This window comes from Petaurus breviceps, unplaced genomic scaffold, assembly GCF_028583685.1.
Source record: "Petaurus breviceps papuanus isolate PSGF00001 unplaced genomic scaffold, PetGlider_PUasm1.0 91133, whole genome shotgun sequence".
NCBI lineage: Eukaryota > Metazoa > Chordata > Mammalia > Diprotodontia > Petauridae > Petaurus > Petaurus breviceps.
The window spans coordinates 100328111-100351965 of NW_027187419.1; the positions used below are offsets into that span (position 1 = coordinate 100328111).

Genomic DNA, 23855 nt, shown 5'->3' on the forward strand with positions numbered 1-23855 from the left:
AGTCAAGAATTTATATCTTAGAGTGGGCTATCAGCTTGTAAAAGGCAAACAACTAGCTCTAACAACAGTTATGAATACTAGTTCCATCTCCAAGGAGCTGACTCACTTCAGAGAAATTCATCAGTTGGGCAAGAGACCTCTCTATCTTCTTGGCCCAAATTATTTCTTAAGCCTCTTTTGTAAGGAAAAAACCTATGACAGTGCTTTATGCAATTAATGTTTGTTGTTGTAAGTATTTAGAAGGAGGATTAGACTTATTTTTACTTGGTTCTAGAAGGGAGAACTAGGAATAATGAATATAAATTGTAAGTATAAATATTACAAGTTTAAATTATAAATAAGGCAGGGTTTGGATAACATTTACATCTCAACAAATAGCAAAGCAGAATTGGAGCAGTTTAGAAGAAATGTTAGATGCACAAATTTAGAGACATCTTCACTACAAATGATCACATGGACTATTTGTGCCCAATCTGTAATAGAGCCTTCCTAGTTCATATTGATCTGGATGCACTGTACCTTGACTCTGGAATAGTGATGTCATTTTGGTCCTCTAATAGCATGAAGGACAACAACCAAGTAAACAAACAGGGAATAACTATATAATAATTAGAGCTGCCTAAAATTGGAATGGACTGCCTCAAGAAACAATGAATTCTTACCTAAAACTATCAGCAAGCATTATCTGCGCTGAGGATAAGCTAGAAACCTTCCCAATAAGATCGGGGGTGAAGCAAGGATGCCTAGTATCACCATTATTATTCAATATTGTACTAGAAATGCTGGCTATTGGGGGCAGCTAGGTGGTGCAGTGAATGGAGCACCGGTCCTGGAGTCAGGAGCACCTGAGTTCAAATCTGGCCTTAGACACTTAACACAAAAACTAGCCTGTGACCTTGGGCAAGTCACTTAACCCCAACTGCTCTCCAAAAAGCAAAAAAAAAAATGTTGGCTATAACAGTAAGAGAAGAAAAAAAATTGAAGGAATTAGAATAGACAATGAGGAAACAAAATTATCACTCTTTGCAGATGATATGATGGTATACCTACAGAATCCTTAGAGAATCAACTAAAAAACTAGTGGAAACAATTAACATCTTTAGCAATGATGCAGGATACAAAGTAAACTCACATACATCATCAGCCTTTCTATGTATTAACAAAGTCCAGCAGCAAGAAATAGAAAGAGAAATTTCATTTAAAGTAACTGTAGATGGGGCAGCCAGGTAGCACAGTGAGTAAGAGCACCAGGCCCAGTGTCGAGATGACCTGGGGGATCAAATCCGGGCTCAGACACTTAGCACCCACCCAGAAACACCTGGCCGTGTAACCTTGAGCAAGTTACTTAACCCCAATTGCTTAGGGGTGGCCAGGTGGCTCAGCGAGTAAGAGCACCAGCCCTAGTGTTGGGATGACCTGGGGATCGAATCCAGGCTCAGACACTTTGCACCACACCCAGAAATAACTGGCTATGTAACCTTGAGCAAGTTACTTAACCCCAATTGCTTTAAAAAAAATAACTGTAGACACTATAAAATACTTGGGAGTCTACCTGCCAAGACAAACCCAGGAACTATATGAACACAATTACAAAACATTTTTCACATAAATAAAGCCAGATAAAAACAACTGGAAAAATAACAATTGCTTATGGGTAGACCAAGCCAATATACTAAAAATGACAATTCTACCTAAATTAATCTATTCATTCAGTGCCATATCAATTGAACTACCAAAAATTATTTGATAGAGCTAAAAAAATAATAGCAACATTCATCTCAGAGAACAAAAGGTCAGGAATAAAAGGAATCAATCAAAATCAATTAATATCTAGGGAATTGATGGAAAAAAAAGAGGTATAAAGGAAGGTGATTTAGCCATACAAGATCTCAAACTGTACTATAAAGTGGTAACCATCATAACTATCTAGTACTGGCAAAAAATAGAGTGGTGAATCAGTGAAATAGATTTGGTATACAATATAGTGTAGTAAATGACTATAGTAATCTAGTATATGATAAACCCAAAGATCCAACATTTTGGGACAAAAACTCATTTGCCAAGAAATCTGGAAAACAATATGGCAAAAACTAGGTAGACCAAAATCTTACATTGTATTACCAAGATAGGGTCAAAATGAATACATGATTTAGACATAAAGGGTAATGCCATAAACAAATTAGAAGAGCATGGAATAGTTTACCTCTCAGATGTATAAAGAAGGGAAGAATTTAGGACCAAACAAGCTACAGAGAACATTACTAAATACAAAATAAATAATTGTGGTTATATAAAATTTAAAAGATTTTGCACAAATAAAACCAATGCAGCTAAAATTATAAGAAAAGCAGAAAACTGGGGGAGGGGGGATTTGTAGCAAGTGTCTCTAATAAAAGTCTTCTTTTCTCCAATATATAGGAAAAGAGCCAAATTTTAAGAATACAAGTCCTTTCCCAATTGATAAATGGTCAAAAGATATGAACAGACAGTCTTCAGATAAAAAAAAATCAAAGCTATCTCCAGTTATATGAAAAATATTTGAAAAAATGCTCTAAATCACTACTGATTAGTGGGCAGCTAGGTGGCACAGTGAATAGAGCACTGGACCTGGAGTCAGGAGCACCTGAGTTCAAATCTGGCCTCAGACACTTAACACTTACTAGCTGTGTGACCTTGGGCAAGTCACTTAACTCCAATTGCCCTCCCTTCGCCCCTCCAAAAAAAATCACTACTGATGAGAGAAATACAAATTAAAACAACTCTGAGGTACTATATCACACCTATCAAATTGACTAATATAAGAGAAGAGGAAAATGATAAATATTGGAGGGGATGTAGGAAAACTGGGACACTAATGCACTCTTGGTAGAGTTGTGAACTGATCCAACTATTCTGGAGAGCAATTTGGAACTATGCCCAAAGGGTTATTAAACTGTACATACCCTTTGATCCAGCAATACCACTGTCAGGTCTATATCCCAAAGAGATTTTTTTAAGTTGAAAGGACCTACTTGTACAAAAATATTTATAGCAATTCTTTTTGTGGTGGCTAAGAATTAGAAATTGAAGGGATGCCCATCAACTGGAGAATGGCTGAATTGATGGGGTGCTTGGGATCTATGTTTGTAAAATCTATTTGTAAACTCAATTTGTAACATCAGTAATGATGGCGTACTTGGCATCTATATTTGTAACATCAGTCTGTAAAACTTTGTAACATCAATTTGTAAAACCAGTTTGTAAAATCACACTCCATTACCATCCCCCCCCCAGAGCATTAACTCTGTCCCTTCTGTCCCTGCCCCTAGCTTCAAAGCATTAATTGTGCCCAGCAATAACTCATGGATTGTTTATCTCAGCCTTGAAACACTAACAAGCTATACCTATCAATCCTTCACAAAAATATCTATAAACATTCCAGCTTAGGCAACTATTATCTCCCCCTTGCATTGTGTCTCATTGCCCCCATGAATCCTTCAATACTCCCTTTCTAGGTTAACTCCTAAGCAATTATCTTTCCCTAACCTTGGTTCCCAGACATTAATCCTGTCAAGCATGACACCGATGGGTGGCAGACTGGGCACTTCTCCATCAGCCCTTGACCACTCGCTGACTTAGTGACATTTCAAGCCAAAAACCACACCTCTTGGTAGCCCCCCCTTGGGATTTTTCCCAGTGAATCATGGGCAATATGCCTGCACAGTTACATTACACTATCCCCACCTTAACTCCTCCCTAATGCCACCCTTAATCACCTAGTTAGCATAATTGGCACGGGTTCTACTATGGATGATCCTATATAAACTTTAATTCTACCCGTTTAAGGTTGCAGGTCCCCTAAGGATCCTTGCCCACTGTAAGGCATATAATAAACTTTTACAACTCTGACTCCAAGTTAGCCTGGGCCTACTGAATTCTTTCAAGACTGAATCACAGGTTCTCTGGCCTTTAGATAAGATCAGAGTTCCTGCTGAACCTATTGGGAGCCATCCCTCATTAGGTTCAGAGTTGTAGGTCCTAAATTCAAATCCCAACCCTCTCTACTTTATTCATTCAATATTGAACAAGCCTACTGAATGTAGAACAGTGTTGCTAGGTGCTGAAAGAGAGGCAAAGTTTAGATAAAAACACAATTGCTATCCTCACGGAACTGGAATCCAAGAAGTTAAAAGGACACCAACATGAATAGCTATAATGAACCACAAGATATGGTAATTGAATAAGACAGCTTGAAGACAAAGTGCTATGTGAGATCCAGTGAGAAAGGAAGCTACAGTTATAGGTATCAGGAGAAGAAGGAATTTCATTTGGGCTTAAAAGAATGAATTTGTATTCAATGGAGAAAGGGAAAGATTAGAGAACATTCTAGACAGAGGGAATTGAGAGATCAAAGGTGCAAAGGTAGGAGAGCGCATCATATGTGTGGAAGACAGAGAGTAGTCCCTTGTAGAATAATAAGATTTAAAGCTGAGAAAGTGCCAGACTGTGGGGGAGAGGTTGGGAGGGACTTTGAATGCCAGGTTAAAAAGTTTGAATTTTACTCTGCAGACAATGGAGGTTTTGGAGCAAGAAAAAGTCATGACATTTATTTATTTATTTTTTTAAGTTTTTCCCAAAGAAGCAGGAAGGACAAATGGGTGAAAGCAGCCATTGAGAACACCGGTTAGGAGGCTCTCAGTAAGGGCTTTGACCAGGGAGTTGTAAGTGGGAATAGAGAAAAGGGAACAGATGCAAGGGGTGTTGGGAGAGGTGAGGAAGTAGGAAGAAATCAAGTGAAAGAATTCTTCCTTCCCTAAAGGGGAAAATATAAAACTATTTTTAACCTTGTGTCACCAACACCACAGTCCCCAACCCTTTCTTTGCATAGGCACACTTTTGACAAATTAATTAAGCTCCATAACTTTGGAATTAATTTGATTTTATAAATGTGTCCAGCTTTGTAGTTGTTTTTGTTTTGGGTAACATTAGCATATCAGAAACTTTTGGTATTTTCATATAACAGTTGATTTTTCTTCTTTGGGTTCAAACTAAGAAGAGAAACTAGTCTTTGCTTGCTGAGAATGGATCAGTTCACTTCTAAGTGGTTGTGCCTCGGCTTCCCACTTTTCCATGGAGTAGAGGAAATGCTTCTTGTTAAAAACTAGAAGCTTCCATAGACTGCTGCTAATTCCTAAATGACATCTCCTTACCAAAACTGACCTTGCATTTCAGTTTCAAAAGAATAATTGTGTGTGATTTATCTAAATCTAAATTTATCTAAATTATATACATAATTTATAGCATTTATCTATAATATATAAATAAATATAAATATAGCATTTATCTAAATACCTGAAGTTAGTCGACATTCCCCCACCCATCATCAAACTCAAGGCACATACCTCACAAAGAGTATAGAAAGAATGAGAGTTTTTAAGATCATATAAGCTTTTCCCAGCACTTTTAGTACTTGTCCCTGTGGGTCCTACATGCAAAATTAGGACAGGTCTGCCTAGATAAAGCTATTTTACTTAGTAGTAGGATGGAGTTTTAGTTTTGTTTCTTCACTTAGACCCATAACTGAAAGTGTGGATTTCTCATGAGTGCTAAAGTGTGGGTTAAGAGGAGGAAGATGCTGTTGTCCTTTCTCTTCCCTGTGGGATTTAATTGTTAGAATAGTGGTGAGGGGGGCAGGGTACTTGTTTTCATTCCTTTTTATTTTACACACACAATTTTTTACAGTATACTAAATCTTCTGTTGTTTTGTGACGGTGAAATCTGATATCATATGGGACTAGATTAAATTCTTAGTAGATATGACTGTCCAATAAGGGCCTGTTTCTACACAGAAGAGGTATTACCCTCTAGTGTTTTTTTTCTTCTTCTAAGGTTCTAAATATGGAAATCTCAATGTCAGACTCCTCCATGATCTGAGGAAAGCTTTTTTTCCCCTTTCATCAATAGAATCATAGTCATCTACTTGATTGAAAACATCTAAATCATCTATAAATGACATTTGATAGCTTTCAGTCTCATCTTTATTTTTTATGTAAATAGTATTTTATTTTTTCCAATTACATGTAAACATAGTTTTCAACATTCATTTTTTACAAGATTTGAGGTTCCAGATTTTTCTCCCTCCTTCTCATCCTCCCCCCTCAAGATGGTAAGCAATTTGATATAGGTTATACATGTGCAATCGAATTAAACATATTTCTGAATTAGTCATATTGTTAAAGAAGAAAAAGATAAGAGAAAAACCTACTTTAAAAAACCCCCAAAAGTGAAAGTATGCTTTGTTCTGCATTCAGACTCCATCAGTTCTTCCTCTGCATGCAATCTCATCTTCTTTAAAAAACAAACAATAACCTATTATAGATATGGAAATAGTCTAGTGGTATCAGTCAGATCATTTCCAGAAGAGGAGAATTTCTAAGTTTAAGCTAAGAGAATAAACTTGGAGGGGCTTTAGAGGTAAGCAATACAAGTTATTAAAAGGTTAGAAAATATGAAACAAGGTGCGGCCAGGTGGCGCAGTGTAAGGGCGGCAGCCCTAGCGACAGGAGACCCGGGATTGGTTCCGGCCTCAGATACTTGGCATCCACACAAAAATAATAACTGGCTGTGTAACCTTGAGCAAGTTACTTAACCCCAATTGCTTTAAAAAAAGAGAGAGAAATAAAATATGAAACAAGACAAATGAATAGAAATTGTCCTGCTGAAGAAAAAATGAAGGGCTGACTTAATCATGATACACTTAGCTAAACCTTGAATGAAAGAGCAACAAGCCCAGCAAGACATTTCCTTAGATTTGCTAATAATGACTTTTGTCTTGGTATCTAAAATTATTTCAACTTCTAGTAATAACTTACCAGCTACTCTTACAGAAAATTAATGGTTTTGCATAATACCCTATCAATTAAAATAAAACAGATTTTCAAAATAATCTAACTAGATAAGGATTCAGTAAAGGAATTTCTGCAATGAAATATAGATAAAGAGGATGACAAAGAGAAATCTGGTCAAGATTAATTAAAAGGTTCATGAATAAGACCTTTGTTCTAGTATTGAAGATGATGCCTTAGAAAAGATAAAAAATGTCCCCATTGGGGGTGGCTAGGTGGTGCAGTGAGTAAAAGCGCTGGCCCCAGAGTCAGGAGGACCCAAGTTTGGTTCAGGCCTCAGACGCCTAACACACACACACACACACACACACACACACACTAGCTGTGTAAGCTGTGTAGCCTTGGGCAAGTTACTTAACCCCAATTGCCTTTCAAAAGGCAAAAAAAAAATGTCCCCATTGGCATTACATTTGAGAACTTCTAACTTTGATAACGTCTTCTTGAGGGGGTGGGAATGAGCGCTCTTGTCATAGCTTAAACCTGTATCTGGGCTAAATGTTTGGAACTGGCCATTAAAATGGGGAGCAAAGCCAGATCTAAGAGCTGAGGTGACCAGAAAGAAAGCCAGTTGGACATATCCAGGCTCACTGGTTCCCAGGGCTCCTGCAAAGAACAGCCTGGCCACAGAAAAAGAAAGGACCATGGGACCACAGACATGGTAGTGGCTAGAGCTGGTGGTGAAGCAATGATAGAGTTCCTTGCCAATGCTGAGTTTTTGGACCAGCTGTCTTGGACACAGAGAAACTTGGACAGCACTAGGTTCCTAGATCAAACCTCTGAGAGAAGAGAAGTTTCAGGAAATCAGGCCAAGGAGTAGCAAGAGACAGTGCTGCAGCGTATTGGAACAAACTTAAACTTTGCCTTTCATTAATTCTGAGATTTATGTAGATGAAACAGGTCTATATAACTCAATAAAACATGCAGATTTTATTTCCCTAGTGGCATCAAGTGCTTCATTATTTTTTTGGGGGAGATGAGAGAAATATTTTGAAGAATGTGTAGCTCTCTGGAGGAGGTGGGACTCACCAGAGAAGGGAGGGAATTGTCTTGAATATTTATAATATTGAGTGTTAGCCCTTTGAGTTTTTCATAGTGTTTTGAGTCAAATCAAGCCTACCCCATATATTAGATGTATTTTTAGCCTAAGTGCTTTCATGGGAGCTTAGGACCCTTTAAACATAAATATGAATGTGTATGTGTATATAACTGCATATTCCTAGGGCTCCGTGTGGTTTGTGGAAGGTGAGCCCATTTCTGATATTCTGTGGTCACAAACTAGAGAGATTTTGAGGAATACCCCTAAGATTAAACTTGATCCATGTAAACCCAGAACTGTGGAATGTAAGTATGGGCTGCCTGTTACTCTTATGTCATTTCTCAAATGACATATTGAAAAGGATCACTATTCAGAGAATTCTAAATCCATTTTTCCTTTTTTGGCAGGTGAGAATTAAATCATGATTTCAATAGATGAAAGGGAATTAGTAAAATATAAAGATATGGATTTAAAATAAAAATCAAGATTTGTTGATCCTAAGAAGAGGGAAGAGTAGATAAGAAGGCATCAATAACACTGTTTTGTGTAAGATTTACCTTTTTAACATTTTAAAATATATCTTTCTTGATTTTCTTTTATTCTGTTCAGTGCTCCAACCTGCCAAGATCTTTTTGGATCTTGACTATCATCCAATGTGTTAGTTATCCTTCTCAGCTTTGTGTCATCTGCATATTTGATGAACATGCCTCTATACTTCTATCCAAGTCGTTGATAAAAAAATTTGTTTTTTGCTTTTTGGAGGGGGTAGGATAGGGCTATTGGGGTTAAGTAACTTGCCCAAGGTCACATGTCTAGTTTCTTTTGTATGTATGTGTCAAGTGTCTGAGGCTGGATCTGAACCCAGGTCCTCCTGACTCCAGGGCCAGCTCTCTACTCACTGCGCCACCTAGGCACCCCATTGATAAAAATTTTTAACAGTGAAGGGCCAAACCCAGATCCATGGAGTACTGCACTGGTGACCTTCTGCCACACCAACATTGAACCATTGAGTCTACTTATGCAGCTGACTCTGAGTCTAATTGTATTATCATCTACTCCACATCTCTCCTATCTTCTCCACAAGAATAGGATGAGATCTTCATATCATAGAAGAACCAAAATTTCTGCATAACCTTAAACAGGAAACACAACAACTAGAGAGTAGCACTTCTCTTAAATTTAGGTGGGGCATAGTGAGTGTGATTTTTTTGTCCCCAGGGAAAATAAAAACTTCTTTTTTTAGGGAAACATCTATCTCATAAAATGAACAAAATCTCTTTATGAAATTTTTAAAGGGACTAATTATAATATGTTTCTAAAGGGAAATATTTTAGAGGAAAATGGCAGAAATGTATAAACTGAAGTATATGTATAATATATATATACATATATGGTTAACATAAAATGTACAAATATGCACAAGCATTTTTCTTCTTTTCCCTTTGTCTCACTTCCTATATAATTTATATGTGTGTGATTACAATAGAATCTTATAATAGAAATTGAAACTTCTCCCTCCCCCACTACCCCAGTAGCTCCAAATACCATAAAGAAGAAGGCTTAGATGATAGATTTAGCTAAATATTAAAAGTTATTACAACTGGAGATTTCCACTGAGTCCACTGGGTTTAGAATTATTTGTGTACCTAGAAGAAGAACTGAGTATCTAAATGTTTGCTTTCCTTCCTTAATCCCATGATTCTGGAAAGGGGGAGAGGGAAAACAATGCTTTTATTCTTTTCTTTATACTCTAAATAGTAAGAAACAATTTTTTTTTTTTTTTGCTATTTTTTGGAGGGGTAAGAAACAATTCTTACAAACAAATCCTATTCATAATTTTACTTTAAAACTTTATTTTTTTCTGTCTTAGTTCTTTTGTTTTATAGAGAGGAATAAACTTTAAAAACGTAAAAAAAGAGGAAAGAACAATTATCAGCACTAACCCTTTGGGATGCTACTTCGTGCTTTAAAAAAAGAAGAAAATTAAGCAAGAGAATAGAGACTCAACCTGTGATTTCATTGATGTTGAGAATTCCTGATGAGGAATTTCCGAATAAATATTGGCTCTTGGCAATTTATAGACTTAGAGAATTGAATGCTAGCACTTAATAAGTGTTTATTGACTATTATTATTGACTAGCCACAGGAATGGGGAACCTGAACATGCCCTCTACCGTGTTTCCCCGATAATAAGACACTGTCTTATTATTTTTTTGGATAGAAAAACACCAGAGGGCTTATTTTCAGGGGAGGGCTTATTTTAATGAACATTGACAGCAATTTTAATAAACAGGTAAATGTGAACAAAAAAATGTACCTTTATTCAATAAGCAAATCACTGGGGAAGAACAGGATGACGCGCTCACTGCTGCAGCTCTGATTGGATGCAGGTCGGAGCGCGGCGTGCGTTTCACGGTGGGGGACGGTGCATACAGAGGGTACTGTAATGTAGCGTGTAGCGCAGGGGATCACCTTCACTACAGTAGCAATCTCAATAGGGCTTATTTTCGGGGGAAGGCTTATTTTAGAGGAATCTTACACAGTAAGGGGAGGGCTTATTTTCGGGATAGGTCTTATTATTGGGGAAACATGGTAGGTCCTCAGGTACAGTCTTTTGATTGAGTCCCAAGTTTTACAGAACAAATCTTTTTATTTTTATTTATTTGTTTTTGCTTTTTGGAGGAGGGAAGGCAGGGCAATTGGAGTTAAGTGACTGTAGCAGCAAGCACCCCAAGTATCCTCAGGGTTTGCTGCCAACACTGGTTCTTGGATCTGCTTTGATAAAGGAAAGCAACTCAAAATGGGTTAACAAGCTTACTTTAATCAGTCAGATATGTATCATTCACCTAGTTCAGGGGAAAAAGGTCATCACCCTGAACTTCAAAGTATACAGGCAGAATTATCAAGACAGAAAGAGATCAAGTAGACAGCTTTCCAAACTGTCCAACCATTACATCCATACCAAACAACATCTGGGTTTCAAAGCCAGGGGGCTCTGGACAACAGCTTTCCAGAGTTTCATCTGATCAAATCACAGAACACTTCTCAAAGTGAGCCCCAAAACAAAGCTACACATCAGGGCTTATATAGCCTTCTCCTGGCTCAGAGGAGAATAACAATCTTATTGACTCACTGGCTAATCAAGAAGTATCTACTGAAAAACAAGCCTCCCACCCCAGGCTCCAGGTGCACTTTAGCCTAGGGGCAGGGAAGATCTTTAAATTTATATTCCCATTACAGTGACTTGCCCAAGGTCACACAGCTAGTGAGTGTTAAGTGTCTAAGGCTGGATTTGAACTCAGGTCCTCCTGATTCCAGGGCTAGTGTTCTATTCATTGTGCTACCTAGCCACCCGAAACAAATCCTTTTATTAAGGTGATTTGTTCTGTAAAGTTTAGATTCGGTCAAAGGGCTGCACTTGAGGACCTAGAGGGCCACATGTGGCCTTGAGGCCACAGGTTTCCCACTCCTGAGAACAATGAGAAGTTGTGACTTGCCCAGAGTCACACAGCCAGTAGGTATTAGAGGCAAGTCTCTCTTGAATCCCAAGCCAGTTTTCTATCTACTACAATATTTATACACACACACATATGTGTGTGTATATATATGCATATATATATAAAATTATATCAATAACTTGGTTGCATCCCTTGCTGATCTTTTTCTTCTAAGTACTTATAAAATTTTGTTGTTATTTTTGCATAGATGTAATTAGTGTGTCCTTCAAAACTTAGTTCAAGTGCTACATGACATCTTTCCTTGTCCTCCCAATTGCTAGTATCGTGCCCCACCCCTCATTTTCTATTTACTTTTAATATATCTTATATATGTGCACATTATTTTTATAAATAAAAATGTAATCTTGAGGTCAGGCACAGTTTCATCCCCAGTGCCTAGCACAGTGCCTGAGAAATAGAAGGCACTTTAATAAATGTTCATTGATTGATTGATTTTTGCTATTATTCTGGTTTCTTCCCTCTGTGACACCTTGTACATATTTCTTTGTATTCTTTGTTTTGTCTTTGTAAGGTTTTGTAAAGTTTCCACAAAATGTTGTCATTAATAATTCTATTACATTGATTTACTTTTAAATAATAACTATATTTATTCAGCTGTTCCACAATCTTTGAACATATAAGTTATTTCCAGTTTTTTGACTTTTACATTGAAGTGGCTACAAATGTTATTGTATAGATCAATTTTTTTCCTTTCAATAACATCATTCAAACAAAGTGCCAATAGTGGGATTACTAGGTCAAATATGATTAGTGTTACTGTATTTTGCCAAATTATTTTCCAAAAAGATTGTGCCTACCCTGAGCTCCACCAGCACTGAATTTTATTGTTTGTGTGTGTGTATATGTATGCGTGTATGTATGTTTTACTATTTTGCCAATTTAACAAGCATGAGGTGGTCATTTTAAAAGTCACATTTCTATAGTGCCCTAAGCTTTACAAAACACTTCCCTTAGGCCATCCTTATGACGTCATTGTAGAAATGTTACTATCATTATCTTAGAGATGAGGAAGCAAAAACTTAGATGGTAAATGACTTGCCTAGAATCATAAAGCTACCAAGCTTTAGAGTTCCGATTCAAATCCACGTCTTTTCTGACTTGTACATCTGTACAACAAGCTACCACTCTACCACGCTGATTTGTATTTCTCTGGATCATGGACAAGTTTGATCATAGTTTCAGGCAGTTCTTAACAAAGTTTATTGAATTCTTCAAGAACTGCCCAGTCATATCCTTTGGCCACTTATCCTTTCAGGAATTTTGGAAGACTTTGAATCAGAAGTCTCTGCATTCCTTTGAGGACTCTTGCCCTGTCTTTAAAGTTAACATAAGGAAGAGTCAGGAGAATTTATCTGAGGAAATTACCTAGGGGCACTGAAGATAGACTTGTGTCCCTTAGGTCATCTCACTACCCTGTCTTCTCCTCCTCCCCTTTTCCCCAGTACCATAAAAGAATTGATCACAAAGGAAAGTAGGGGTGGTGGTGGTGAAAAAAAACACAATAATACCACAAAGGATGAAAGAAATATTCTCTAATTTTCAGAGGTAGAACCCTAACACAGGAAAGGAGGAATGGAACCTATATAAGAACTGGGAGTTGAAATATTAGGAAATGGAGAATGGGCATTTATGGCAAATCTCTCAAACCATTAAGTTCCCATTTGCAGATATTGTGCCCCTCTTCCCTGCTTTGTTGTTGTTATTTTTATTATTTTTTATTGTTCAGCATTCACTTTACTCATCTCTTGTGGACTCACTTGTCTGCCTTACTGCATGGTCATCTTTTACTTACTTGGCCTTTCTCTTCTCCATCTTTTGTTTCACTCACCTTTTCACTTGCCCAATGGAGAGTTATGACTTGGTTCTTCAGAAATGTACTTGTGTTAAGTGCTTGGAGTTAATGATCTGATCCTCATCTTTTGAAATAGAAAGTAAAAACTAGACATAAAAAAGCTTACCCTTCAACTCTAAAATAATCACTGGAGGGGGAAGGTAAGTTCACTGAAGGAGAACCAGTAACAATGTGAATCTCTGGAGGGAAATCCTGTGAACCATTTTTAATTTCGAATACACAGGGCTTCCATTTGCAGTATTAAGTGCTAAATAAATATGCAAACCAGCCTATTGATAGTATTTTTAATTATTTTCTCCTCATTGCAATTTCCTCCTAAGCTCATTCTGAGTGCACATTAGGTTTTTGTGTTTTTCTCCTCTTTCCTCTTCCCCTCCCCCCCACCTCTCATCTCCCATTAATCCTTTGACCTCAATCAGGAAAGATGTGGAGTGGACGTTAATGCTTTCCTCATCAGGCTGCCACCCATTCAGAGCTCACCCACTCCATCTTGGGAAGGTACCTGAAAATATTCCTTTAAACTCAATAATTCAAGAGTCCATAGGGTTGCCCAGTATACTTATAGGAGCAGCCATACCTAATGAAAAGATCCAGCAAGAAGTAGCTTTTATATTCTTTCATCCAGAGATAGTATTCATAATGCCATTGTGGGAGGCATCCTTTAGCAGACAGAAACTCTTCCAAATGTGAAACATAAAGACAATTGAAAAAAGAACTCAGGGTTTGAGTATGGAAGGAAATGAGAAATACCAAATGCTTGGAGCAGGATAATGCATAGGTCCCTTTGCCCTTCTTCAAACTACTTGAACTACACACAGGATCAAAAATTTCCGTTCCACACACAGATACTTGTAGATGGGGGGTTGTTCTTTCAAGAACTGTCATGGATCTATGCAGTATCTGAGCATCTATAAATGTATAGTAACCCAGGTTTATTTATTTACCGAAATAGTCATCAATCTTGAGTCTAGTGTGCAGCAATCTGAAGTGAATGATAAGATTTGGGAGTTGTGAGAGCCATTTATGGACCCACTTATGTGGGAGTATGGTTATGGATATATATGATAAGGAGAGGGCATGATACAGAAGCTTACTCTGGAATGAAAGGAACAGTGCGTGATCTAGAAAGATGGACAGATTTCCTTGTCTCTACATAAAGAGTAATCCTTTGTTACCTTTTGCAGCATTTCTTAATTACCAAAGGAAGAGAGGAAATTTTCCCATAGATCTCATCTCTTACTCCTCTGATGACATTGTTTTCCTCACCACTAAAGCAGCCTTTTTTGGCTGAGCTAGAGAGGGTGAATATGCTATTGTGGAATATTTGTTTTTTGGAGAGAAAAAAATCTCCCCTTGATTTTGAGTTAACATTTCCAAGAAATAGTGCTTTGTGCAGAAATAAATAATAAAAATTAAGCTTTAACCTCTCAGCACTTGTTTATTATGTTTAGCTTCTCCTAGGTTTTCTGGTATTTCTGCTTCCTTTCGCTCCCCCGGCTCTCCGAGCATTTCTTATGCCAATCCATGTTTATTCTGGTCTGCTCATCTTTGGAACAGTGATTGCAACAGTACTTATGGGAGTGACAGAGAAATTGATTTTTGCCTTGTAAGTATATGCAGTATTTCATCATTTCTCCACTTCATCCTTTCTATATTAAATATTTGCTTTCTGAAAGCACATAATATAGCACTGAACTTTCCCTCTTTTAAAGATGATAAAAGGAAGACCTATAGAGGTTAAATGATGGCTTTGCCCAGGGACACTGCAAATGGACTTCTGAACCGGGCCTTATTTAGTTCACAGAGACCCAGGACCCAGTTGGTTCTATAAATTCTTCAGGCATTTAATTTTTGGCAATAAATTAAAATTCAATTTCCCAAATTGACTTGTGATTTTATTTTTAATCATTCTTTCTTTCTCTTTCTTTTTAAAGGAAAAATCCTGAATATAAGGATTTACCACCAGAAGGTATTTTTACCAATACCCTTGGCATTCTTATTCTGGTATTTGGTGCTGTCATTTTTTGGATAGTCACTAGGCCTCAGTGGCAGCGTCCCAAAGAACCAAATGCTACATTTCTTCAGCCAAATGGAAGTACTCCAGAGGGTAATGATTATTCCGTGACAGGCGACTTTGGCAACATGGACAAATCTGACATGGACAGTGAAGCAGCGGCAAGAAAAAGGAATCTCAAACTGGATGAGGGTGGACAGAGATCAACCATGTAAAGGGCTATTTGCATGGTGTCTTATAATCTCACTTCAAAACATCTCCAACTTAGTTGTATCTAGACAAGGAAGAACTTTTCTATTCATCTATAAAACCATTAAATTTTATATTTCTTTATTTTCCAAGTAGCATTGTTAAAAAAAAAAAATGATATAGTGTGGTTGAGTGCCAGAATTGATCTAAACTGAAAAAGAACATGATCAATTTGGGTCAGATCATGTGAGACATCACTTAGTAGCTTTTTTCTTCCCAAGAACCAAAGACCCACCTAGACTGACTCTAAGTTCTCTGGTAGGGACAACCTCATACCATTTTGTATCCCCCAGTGCTCACCTCACTGCCTTGTACAGAGCATGTGTTCAGTCAATGTTTGTGGGTTAATTTGATTAACTAGAAGCATCCCTGTTCTTAAACTATAACCTAGTGTCTATCATCTCCAGCTTCTTCTCAGGCCTTCTGAGCTCTGGGGCTAGACAAGACTGAAGGAATTGTATCAGAGGCCTCAAATGTAGACTTGGGTTATTATTGAGCTCTCTCAATGCCTTTATAGGAACCTAGTGAATAGAGTGTTGGGCCCGGAGTCAAGAAGACCTAAGTTCAAACCTAGGCTCAGACTCTTACTAGTTTTATGACTCTGGACAAGGCATTTAACTTCTGTCTGCCTCTGTTTCCTCAAATATAAAATGGGGTGAAGAGTAGTACCTATGTGTAAAATGCTTAGCACACTGCCTGGCACCCTAGGTGCTTAACAAATGGTTGTTCCGTTCCCCTTCTCCTTTCACAGCAAAAATATTACATGTGCCTAAAGAGAAGAGAAGCTAGCAAGACAAACTGCACAAATTATGCCCTTCTACTTTTTTCCCCTTTTGCTTCTTATAGGAGAACCTCCTGATGTATATTCAAGCTGGACCTAAATTTTGGAGCGCTTGTGAAGTGACTCAGAAGAATCATGCTGCCCTTTGGCCTTTTCCTAGTTCAGAGAACCCTCTAGACTGGTTCCAGTGCCAGCTTGAGGCTAGTGTCCATTCTAAACCAGAGAGTCAAGACTATCCTAGAACAGGCCTAAATGCTTAAAGCATCCACAAAGTGACCTTTTGTCTTGTATTTTCTCTAAATTGGAGTAACTTGGGATTTGTTTGCATGTCATATGGAATTGTATGGACTTAGGTGTACTCACCTCAGTTCCCCCGAGGCCTGACTGAGCCTCAGAGATATAGCAGAATCAATCAGTCTAAAGGAGAAGGGAATTGGGAGCATTTACCTCCTTGATTTCCCTCCTGGGACTGATTCCCAAAAGCTAAGGGATTGGACTTAGAGGTAACTCAAATGGTCTTTCTCTGCCTTTTAACAACTGAAATGGACTTTCAAAGCCAGAGTTCAGTTGATTCTAGGTAGTTCATTGTAATGTAATTATATTCTATGTAATGTTCCATATAAGTTACACCATTGGCTGTTTTTATTCTTCTGGATTTTAATATCTGGACAGAGTTGGGCATGAAGGTCAGGGAGAAGCCTATAGGTTAAAACAGAGCTAATGGCTAGTTTTCTGCTCTGTATGCCCTTCAGATCTTGTGTGAATTTCTAAAACTTTATTCCTAAGGCCTTAGAAGTGAATAAGGTCTAGGTCTAGAGGTAATTGCTTAGCTTCTGGAAGTTCCATTGTATCCCTAAATTGGAACTTGGAGTAGTGAAAAAGCTCTGTACCTACTCAAACTTTTTGTTTGGTGCATTTCATTATTGACCTCTTACGACTTTTATAGTAGCACTGATATTAGAAATGCACTCGGGTCAGCTAGGTGGCACAGTGAATAGAGCACTGACATGAGAGTAAGGAAGATCTGAGTTCAAATATGGCCTCAGACACTTGACATACTTACTAGCTGTGCGACCTTGGGAAAGTCACTTAACTTTAATTGCCTTGCCTTCCCCTCTCCAAAAAAGAAAAAAAAAAGAAATGCAGTTAATAATGTTGGGGTTTTTTTTTTTATGCTTAATAGGAAAATTGGTTCTTTCTTAGATAACCAGAAATTGCTGAAATAAATGAGAAACCATCTACATTTTATCACATTCTTCTATAAGCTCCTAACCTCCTGATTTGCCTAGTGACTCAAGTATTTCTTAGGGTGACAATAAATGCGCTTTATTCTTTCTTTACTTTGTCGATGCTGCTCCCCATGGATTTATAGCATTGTCAGAATACCATGCCATATCAATTTCTATGAAATCAGTAAATAAATTTAGAGAAACCCACTAAACTGAATCTAGGTGCAGTAGAGAAATGGATTGCAGCATTTCTTGGAAAAAATAAATACATCTTCATAGATGCTTGTATTGTTTCAAATACATACATTAAGGGCTTGAAGGACAGCCCATTTTGGAGGGGATTATTATCTGAAGAGGAGGTGTCAGACTCAAGAATCACATGCCAGAAGGGCTTCCAGAATCAGATTAAGATGTAATTGGGAAAATTGAACAAAAATAGGTAATGTAAATTTATGGTTTTTGAAGTCAACATGTGACTGCAGGGATCCATTTCTATTTGAATTTGACACCACTGTGCTAAAAAGTACCATCTCCATAAGATTCATGAAAAGGTTCATTAAAGAATATATGTTGAGTGAAGACATCTTTCAGTTGATTTGTGGGGTTTGGATTCCAAGCCCTTAGCATTTAGAATTACCCTATTATATTCTATATAGAGGATAAAGAAAATAGGTGTCAGAGAAAAGTTAATTCTTGATTTGCCATTAGACTCTATTCCCCCATTACTAATTATTTGGGCCACCATTTACCTTAGCCCTTTATTCAACCTTTCTTGTAAAGCTAATTCAAGGGTAATCTTAAGAGACATTATAGAAGTGTCTTTTTCTTCTTACATAGGCTCTATAAAAAAACAATCCATAGTAAAATTTTTTTGTCTTAGGTTCCTCTCCTAATTGGCTTTTGTACTTGTGATAATTGCACCTTTATCTTTCAAAAACTGATATTTCCCATTAAAGGATCTCACCTCACCACCAAATATCTCATAATAAGTTTAAAAGAATAAGGGAAAAGGAAACCTTGAATATTCCCAAAATGTGATTGAATCTACCCAAAATAATTATAGCTTATATCATCAGCAGAAATGGTCTGGCTTGGCTCACCCCATAATCTAATTCCAGGAAAGAAAGTTTTATTTTAGCACTTATTTAAACCAGCACCAAAGTAATTTCTAACAGTGGTTTTGAGAAATTTAAATGAATATACTTTTGAATGAATGTCATCAAATGATATCTTCCTGCTCCATAAATTAAAATGAACCCTTGCTGTGTCACTTTCTCTTCTGTATTTGTGTGACTTCCTTAAACCAGGATGTTTAGGAAGGAGACCTCAAAACCCGCAATTAAATGACAAAGAAACCAACTGCACTTTTAAAGGGACATAAGGGCAAGTAGTTTTGGTTATCTAGAGTCCAAAGGAAGAAAATGTACATGTCATTTGGTTTAAGCTTTTTCCTTTCTTGAGCTTGAAATTACAAGAAAGTGGAATGATGTTACTCCCAAGACTCAGAAAAGGAGTATGCTTTCCATTGTCTGGTCAACTACAGTGATTACTAATCTATGACTCTTAAAAAAAAAACCTTGTAGCAATTGTAAGGTGTTATATGACAGTGATTTTTTTTTCTTGGCAATGACCTTTTAAAATAGAAACACATAGTATAATGGTTATGTTTAACTAGAAATCACAAGAAAGTACAGTAGAATGCATAAATAATCATTACTTATCATGTATATTGTACTTTAAAATGATGACAGTTGTTTTAAACTAAACAAAAGGTTTTCATCTTAAAAGAATTCTTTTTATCTCAATATGTTCATGGAAGACTTTCAAATGATCTGAATATTTTATTACTTGTAGAAAAGTGCATCTATTTTTCCTGACCTGTTTTTATATAGTAATAAAAGCTATTTTTGAATCTTTCATCTCTTGTTTTCAATTTGTACAATATGCCTAGATCTTGGCACAATTTCAAAGCTTTTAGTCCCAGAGTTTTTTTTTTTTTAAGAATGATTCATTCACTGAAAATGCTGGAGTTTTTCTTCTATAATTGTATATAGAACTCCTAAATAGTGTCTAAGAGGAAGGTCCTTAACTGTGAATGATATTAACTGTACACAAGATCTTTATTCATTCATTCTTTGATCCTTTCAACATTTATTAAGTACCTGTGTATACAAGACACTCTTGGAAAATGTTACCTGTATACAAGGTATTCATTTTTTTCTTCATTCTTTCAACATTTTTTACAAATTTTAATTAATTAATTTTTAGTTTTCATCATTCATTTTTTTAAAGATTTTGAGTTCTAAATCCCACTCCACCCCCTACTTTTCCTTCTCCCTCCCCAAGACAGCATGTAATCTGATATAGGCTATACATATACAATCATATTAAACATGTTTCCACATTAGTCATGTTGTGAAAGATTTGACTCAGCTCTCTATATGTTTCAGAAATGAAGTCTTTATTAGAGAAACCTGCTTCAAAAATTTTTTTCACTTACTATTGCTGACTGTATTACCCCCATCCTATCATCCCCACCTACCCTATTTATTCTGTTCTCTCTGTCTCTTCTCAAAAGTGTTTTGCTTCTGACTACTCCCTCTCCCAATCTGCCCTCCTTTCTGTCACCTCCCTCTTTCTCTTATCCCGTTCCTTTCCTAATTTCCTGTAGAGTAAAATAGATTTCTATTCCCATCTTTCAACATTTATTAAGCACCTACCTTATACCAAGAACTGTTGGGTGCTGGAGGAGTAGTCTGGACCTGAATGAGGGACTTCATGAGCATAGACTATGTTGATTGCATGGCAAACCTGCAGCCTCGAGGCCACATGTGGTCCTCTAAGTCCTCAAGTGTGACCCTTTCACTGAATCCAAACTTCACAGGACAAATCCCCTTAACGAAAAGATTTATTCTATAAAACTTGGACTCAATCAAAAGACTTCACCTAAGGGTATGCCTACTGTATTGGGTCAATATAAGGTCATCCTTAATTAAGGATGCCCTTTAATAAGAAAGATTTGTTCTATAAAACTCAGACTCAATCAAAAGACTGTACCTAGAAGCCTATATGTGACCTTAAGGCTACAGGTTTCCTATTCCTGGTATTCAAATGATATATCAGACTGCTGCTATGAGTTTTTTGACAGACTATCAGATGCTTAAAGATTGCCATCATGTACCACAGAACATTTTCTTCTCTAGGATTCAGATCCCTAGTTCTTTTGACCAATCCTCATATGTAGTGATCTCAAAGCTTTTCATTGTTATGTTTGCCTTCCCTTGAGAACTCACCAACTTATCAATATCCTTACTAGAATGTGGTGCCCCAAACAGAACACAAGACTGCAGAGGTTGTCTGACCATGTAGGGCACAATAGGATTCTCACCTCCCTATTCTGGAAGTGAGGCTTAATACATCCAAAGGCCACCTTAGCTTTTATAACTGTCACATTCCACTATTTTTTGACATCAAGCTTGTGGTCCATTAAAACCCCCTGATCTTTCCCAAACAACCTGCTATTAAACCACAGCTCCCTTGTCTTACATGTATCAAGTGGAATGAGTGAACCCAAAGGCCAAACTTGAATTTATCTCTATTCAATTATCTCTATTCTCTTATTAGATTTATTCTACTTTTCTGACTTGTCAAGATATTTTTGGATGATAACTCTCTCATCCAGCATAATCAGTCTGCTGCTTCAGTTTATCTGCAGATTTGACAAAGATCCCATTTATACCTTTGTCCAATTATTTGTTGCATACCTTGCTCCGCTATTTACCTTGCATGGGACAGATATAATTAATTAAACCTTTATATTATCTATACTATAATGCCTGGTTCCTATTGGGTTAATCCTCTGCATATAAAAGGTTTTCACTACTTATCACTCTTGGGTCACCTCCATGGATCCCACACAGGTCAATCTAGGCAATTTCCTCATTGGTGTAAGCTCTGTCAAAATATGTGCCTCTCCACGGTTCAGATTTCCCAAGTGCTGGGGACCCAGGGGTGGCTACAGAGAGATGATAGGTTCACTCCTATTTCAATGCTTGACTGAAAAACCAGCTGATTGAAACCATCAGCAAATGAGTGTTCTTTACTTGTATCTTACTTGCTTCAACTTGAACCTGAAAGAGAGCCTTTTGATCAATTTGATCAGTGTCTTTTGAATTTGGGTGTAGTTCCAGTCAATCCATTATAGGGGGATACAGTCATTGTAGATTTAAGATGCCATCAAAATAGAATACCTAAAATAGATGCTAAAAGGTTTAACCATCATGAAATAAAGATTCCTTTTTTTTAAAGCAGGGAAAGCAAGGCAATTGGGGTTAAGTGACTTGCCCAAGGTCACACAGCTAGTAAGTGTGTTAAGTGTCTGAGGTCATATTTGAACTCAGGTCCTCCTGGCTCCAGGGCTGGTGCTCTATTCACTGTGCCACCTAGCTGCTCCCAAAATAAAGATTCTGAAAAGATCATTATCACAGACCTTAACATTTACAGTAACACATCTTTGAGAAAGTATGTTATCTATAATTGTTCAAAGAATTTCCATTTTTTTCCAGTAAAGAAGAAGGACCTTCAATGTATAGCTATGTCAGAATGCATATGAAATGGAAGAAAAATTTAAACATCCATTAGTTTAATATTTTCTCTCCAGGGCGGAGCCAAGATGGTGGTGTAGAAGCAGGATAACTCCGTGAGCTCTCCCCATAACTCCCTTAAATACCTATAAAATATGACTCTAAACAAATTTTAGAGATGTAGAACCCACAAAGTGACAGAGAGAAACAAATCTCCTGCTGAAGGAAGCCTGGCAGGCTGGCAGGAAGGGTCCATCTCAGAGCACTGGGAGTTGATCCCAGCCCTGCTTGAGGCTGCAGTTTTAGCCCCAGGGCAGCCTCAACCAGCAGTGGCTGGAGCAGACCTCTGGAGAGTGGATCATCAGCAGCTGTGGCAGTTTCCAGAAATATCAACCCATAAATGTCAAAGACAAAGTAAAAGGTCAGTGTATAACTCTGTTGGAACTGAGGGGGGATGGAGGAGTGGTCCTGCTTCTGTCCATGGAGCGAGAAGCAGCAGGGGCATGGCAGCCACCTGGCCTGAAGATAGTAGGGGGGCCAAGCAACCATTCAGAGGGTAATTGCTCTTGCTTTAACCTTCCTGGATCTGGATCGTGGTCTTGGGTGGTGGTCCTGAGGTGTGTGACCAGTGAGCCAGAGCATGTGGGGATTGTAGAGACGGTGCCCTCCTAATAGCTCCAGCAGCTGCGAAAACTCCTGCAATTTGGGACAAAGCTCTCTCCTCTGGAAGCAGAGTTCTACTGTGACAAAGAGCTTAAAAGTCAAGTAATTGAGTGACAACATGAGCAAGCAAAGGAAGAAAAGCAAGCACAGCAATCCAACTTTAGATTCCTTTTTTGGGGACAAAAAGGATCAAAGTATGGAACAGGAGGAAGACAATGAAGTCAGAACTCCTTCCCCAAAAGCTTCCAAGAAAAATATGAACTGCTTATAGGCCATGGAAGAACTCAAGAAGGATTCTGAAAATCAAGTAAGAGAAGTGGAGGAAAAACTGGGAAAAGAAATGAGAATGATGCAAGAAAATCATGAAAACTATTCTACACAAGGAATACACCATTCCTGTAGTAGGGCTTACCTTCCAGTTCTGCACTCAGAACCAATGTTTCTTCCCTGTTTGCTGTACTATAAATTCCTGAATGAGAGCTAACTCATTGTTCGATTTTTCATAGAGCAGAGAGGGGGCTTCAGGGGAAGTAGAGGTGGCTGAGGTTGGGGAGGATGAGGAAATCATAGCCAGGGAAGACTCTACTGAATACATCATATTCTTCAACTCTGTCACAAGCTTAAAACTCTCTTATACTACCACTCATTGGGTTGCTGGGAATAGCCCTTTAAAGACTGCTGCCTTCAGGTGAAGACTTCAATGTTCTTTATACCTTTGTATGTTTGATCTATTTTTCTAATGGAATACAGATGTGTCCAAGAAAAAATCACAGCTGTATTTTTGGATGCTTTGTCAGCAACCTTGGGTTTTTTGCAGTGTCTTCAGGGTTTATTCAGACTTGGAGGACCACAGTGTGTGTGGTTTCTCTTAAAACATCTTGACAGTTTATATATTAACCAGAGAGCTCTTTGTGGCTAAAACATGTAATATGATGTAGAGACTGGTGGAAAGGATCATTCACGAAGGGCTCACATCAGTTATGATGTGTTACTGGTTTTCCTCTCCCCTCCATCCTCCTCCCACCCAATATATGGAGAAGAGTGTA

General features: G+C 37.7%; 1 protein-coding gene across 1 annotated transcript in view; it reads left to right on the plus strand.

The window, feature by feature from the left end:
* The window catches only part of CYBRD1 (cytochrome b reductase 1), a 44065-nt gene extending 24585 nt beyond the window's left edge, over positions 1–19480 (plus strand). Inside the window, exons 3-4 of the mRNA XM_069079897.1 lie at positions 14742–14896; positions 15225–19480. Of these exons, the coding sequence (XP_068935998.1) occupies positions 14742–14896; positions 15225–15519 (450 nt within the window). The 3' untranslated portion in view covers positions 15520–19480. The remainder of the gene's footprint in view (positions 1–14741; positions 14897–15224) is intronic.
* The last annotated feature ends 4375 nt before the right edge of the window (positions 19481–23855 follow it).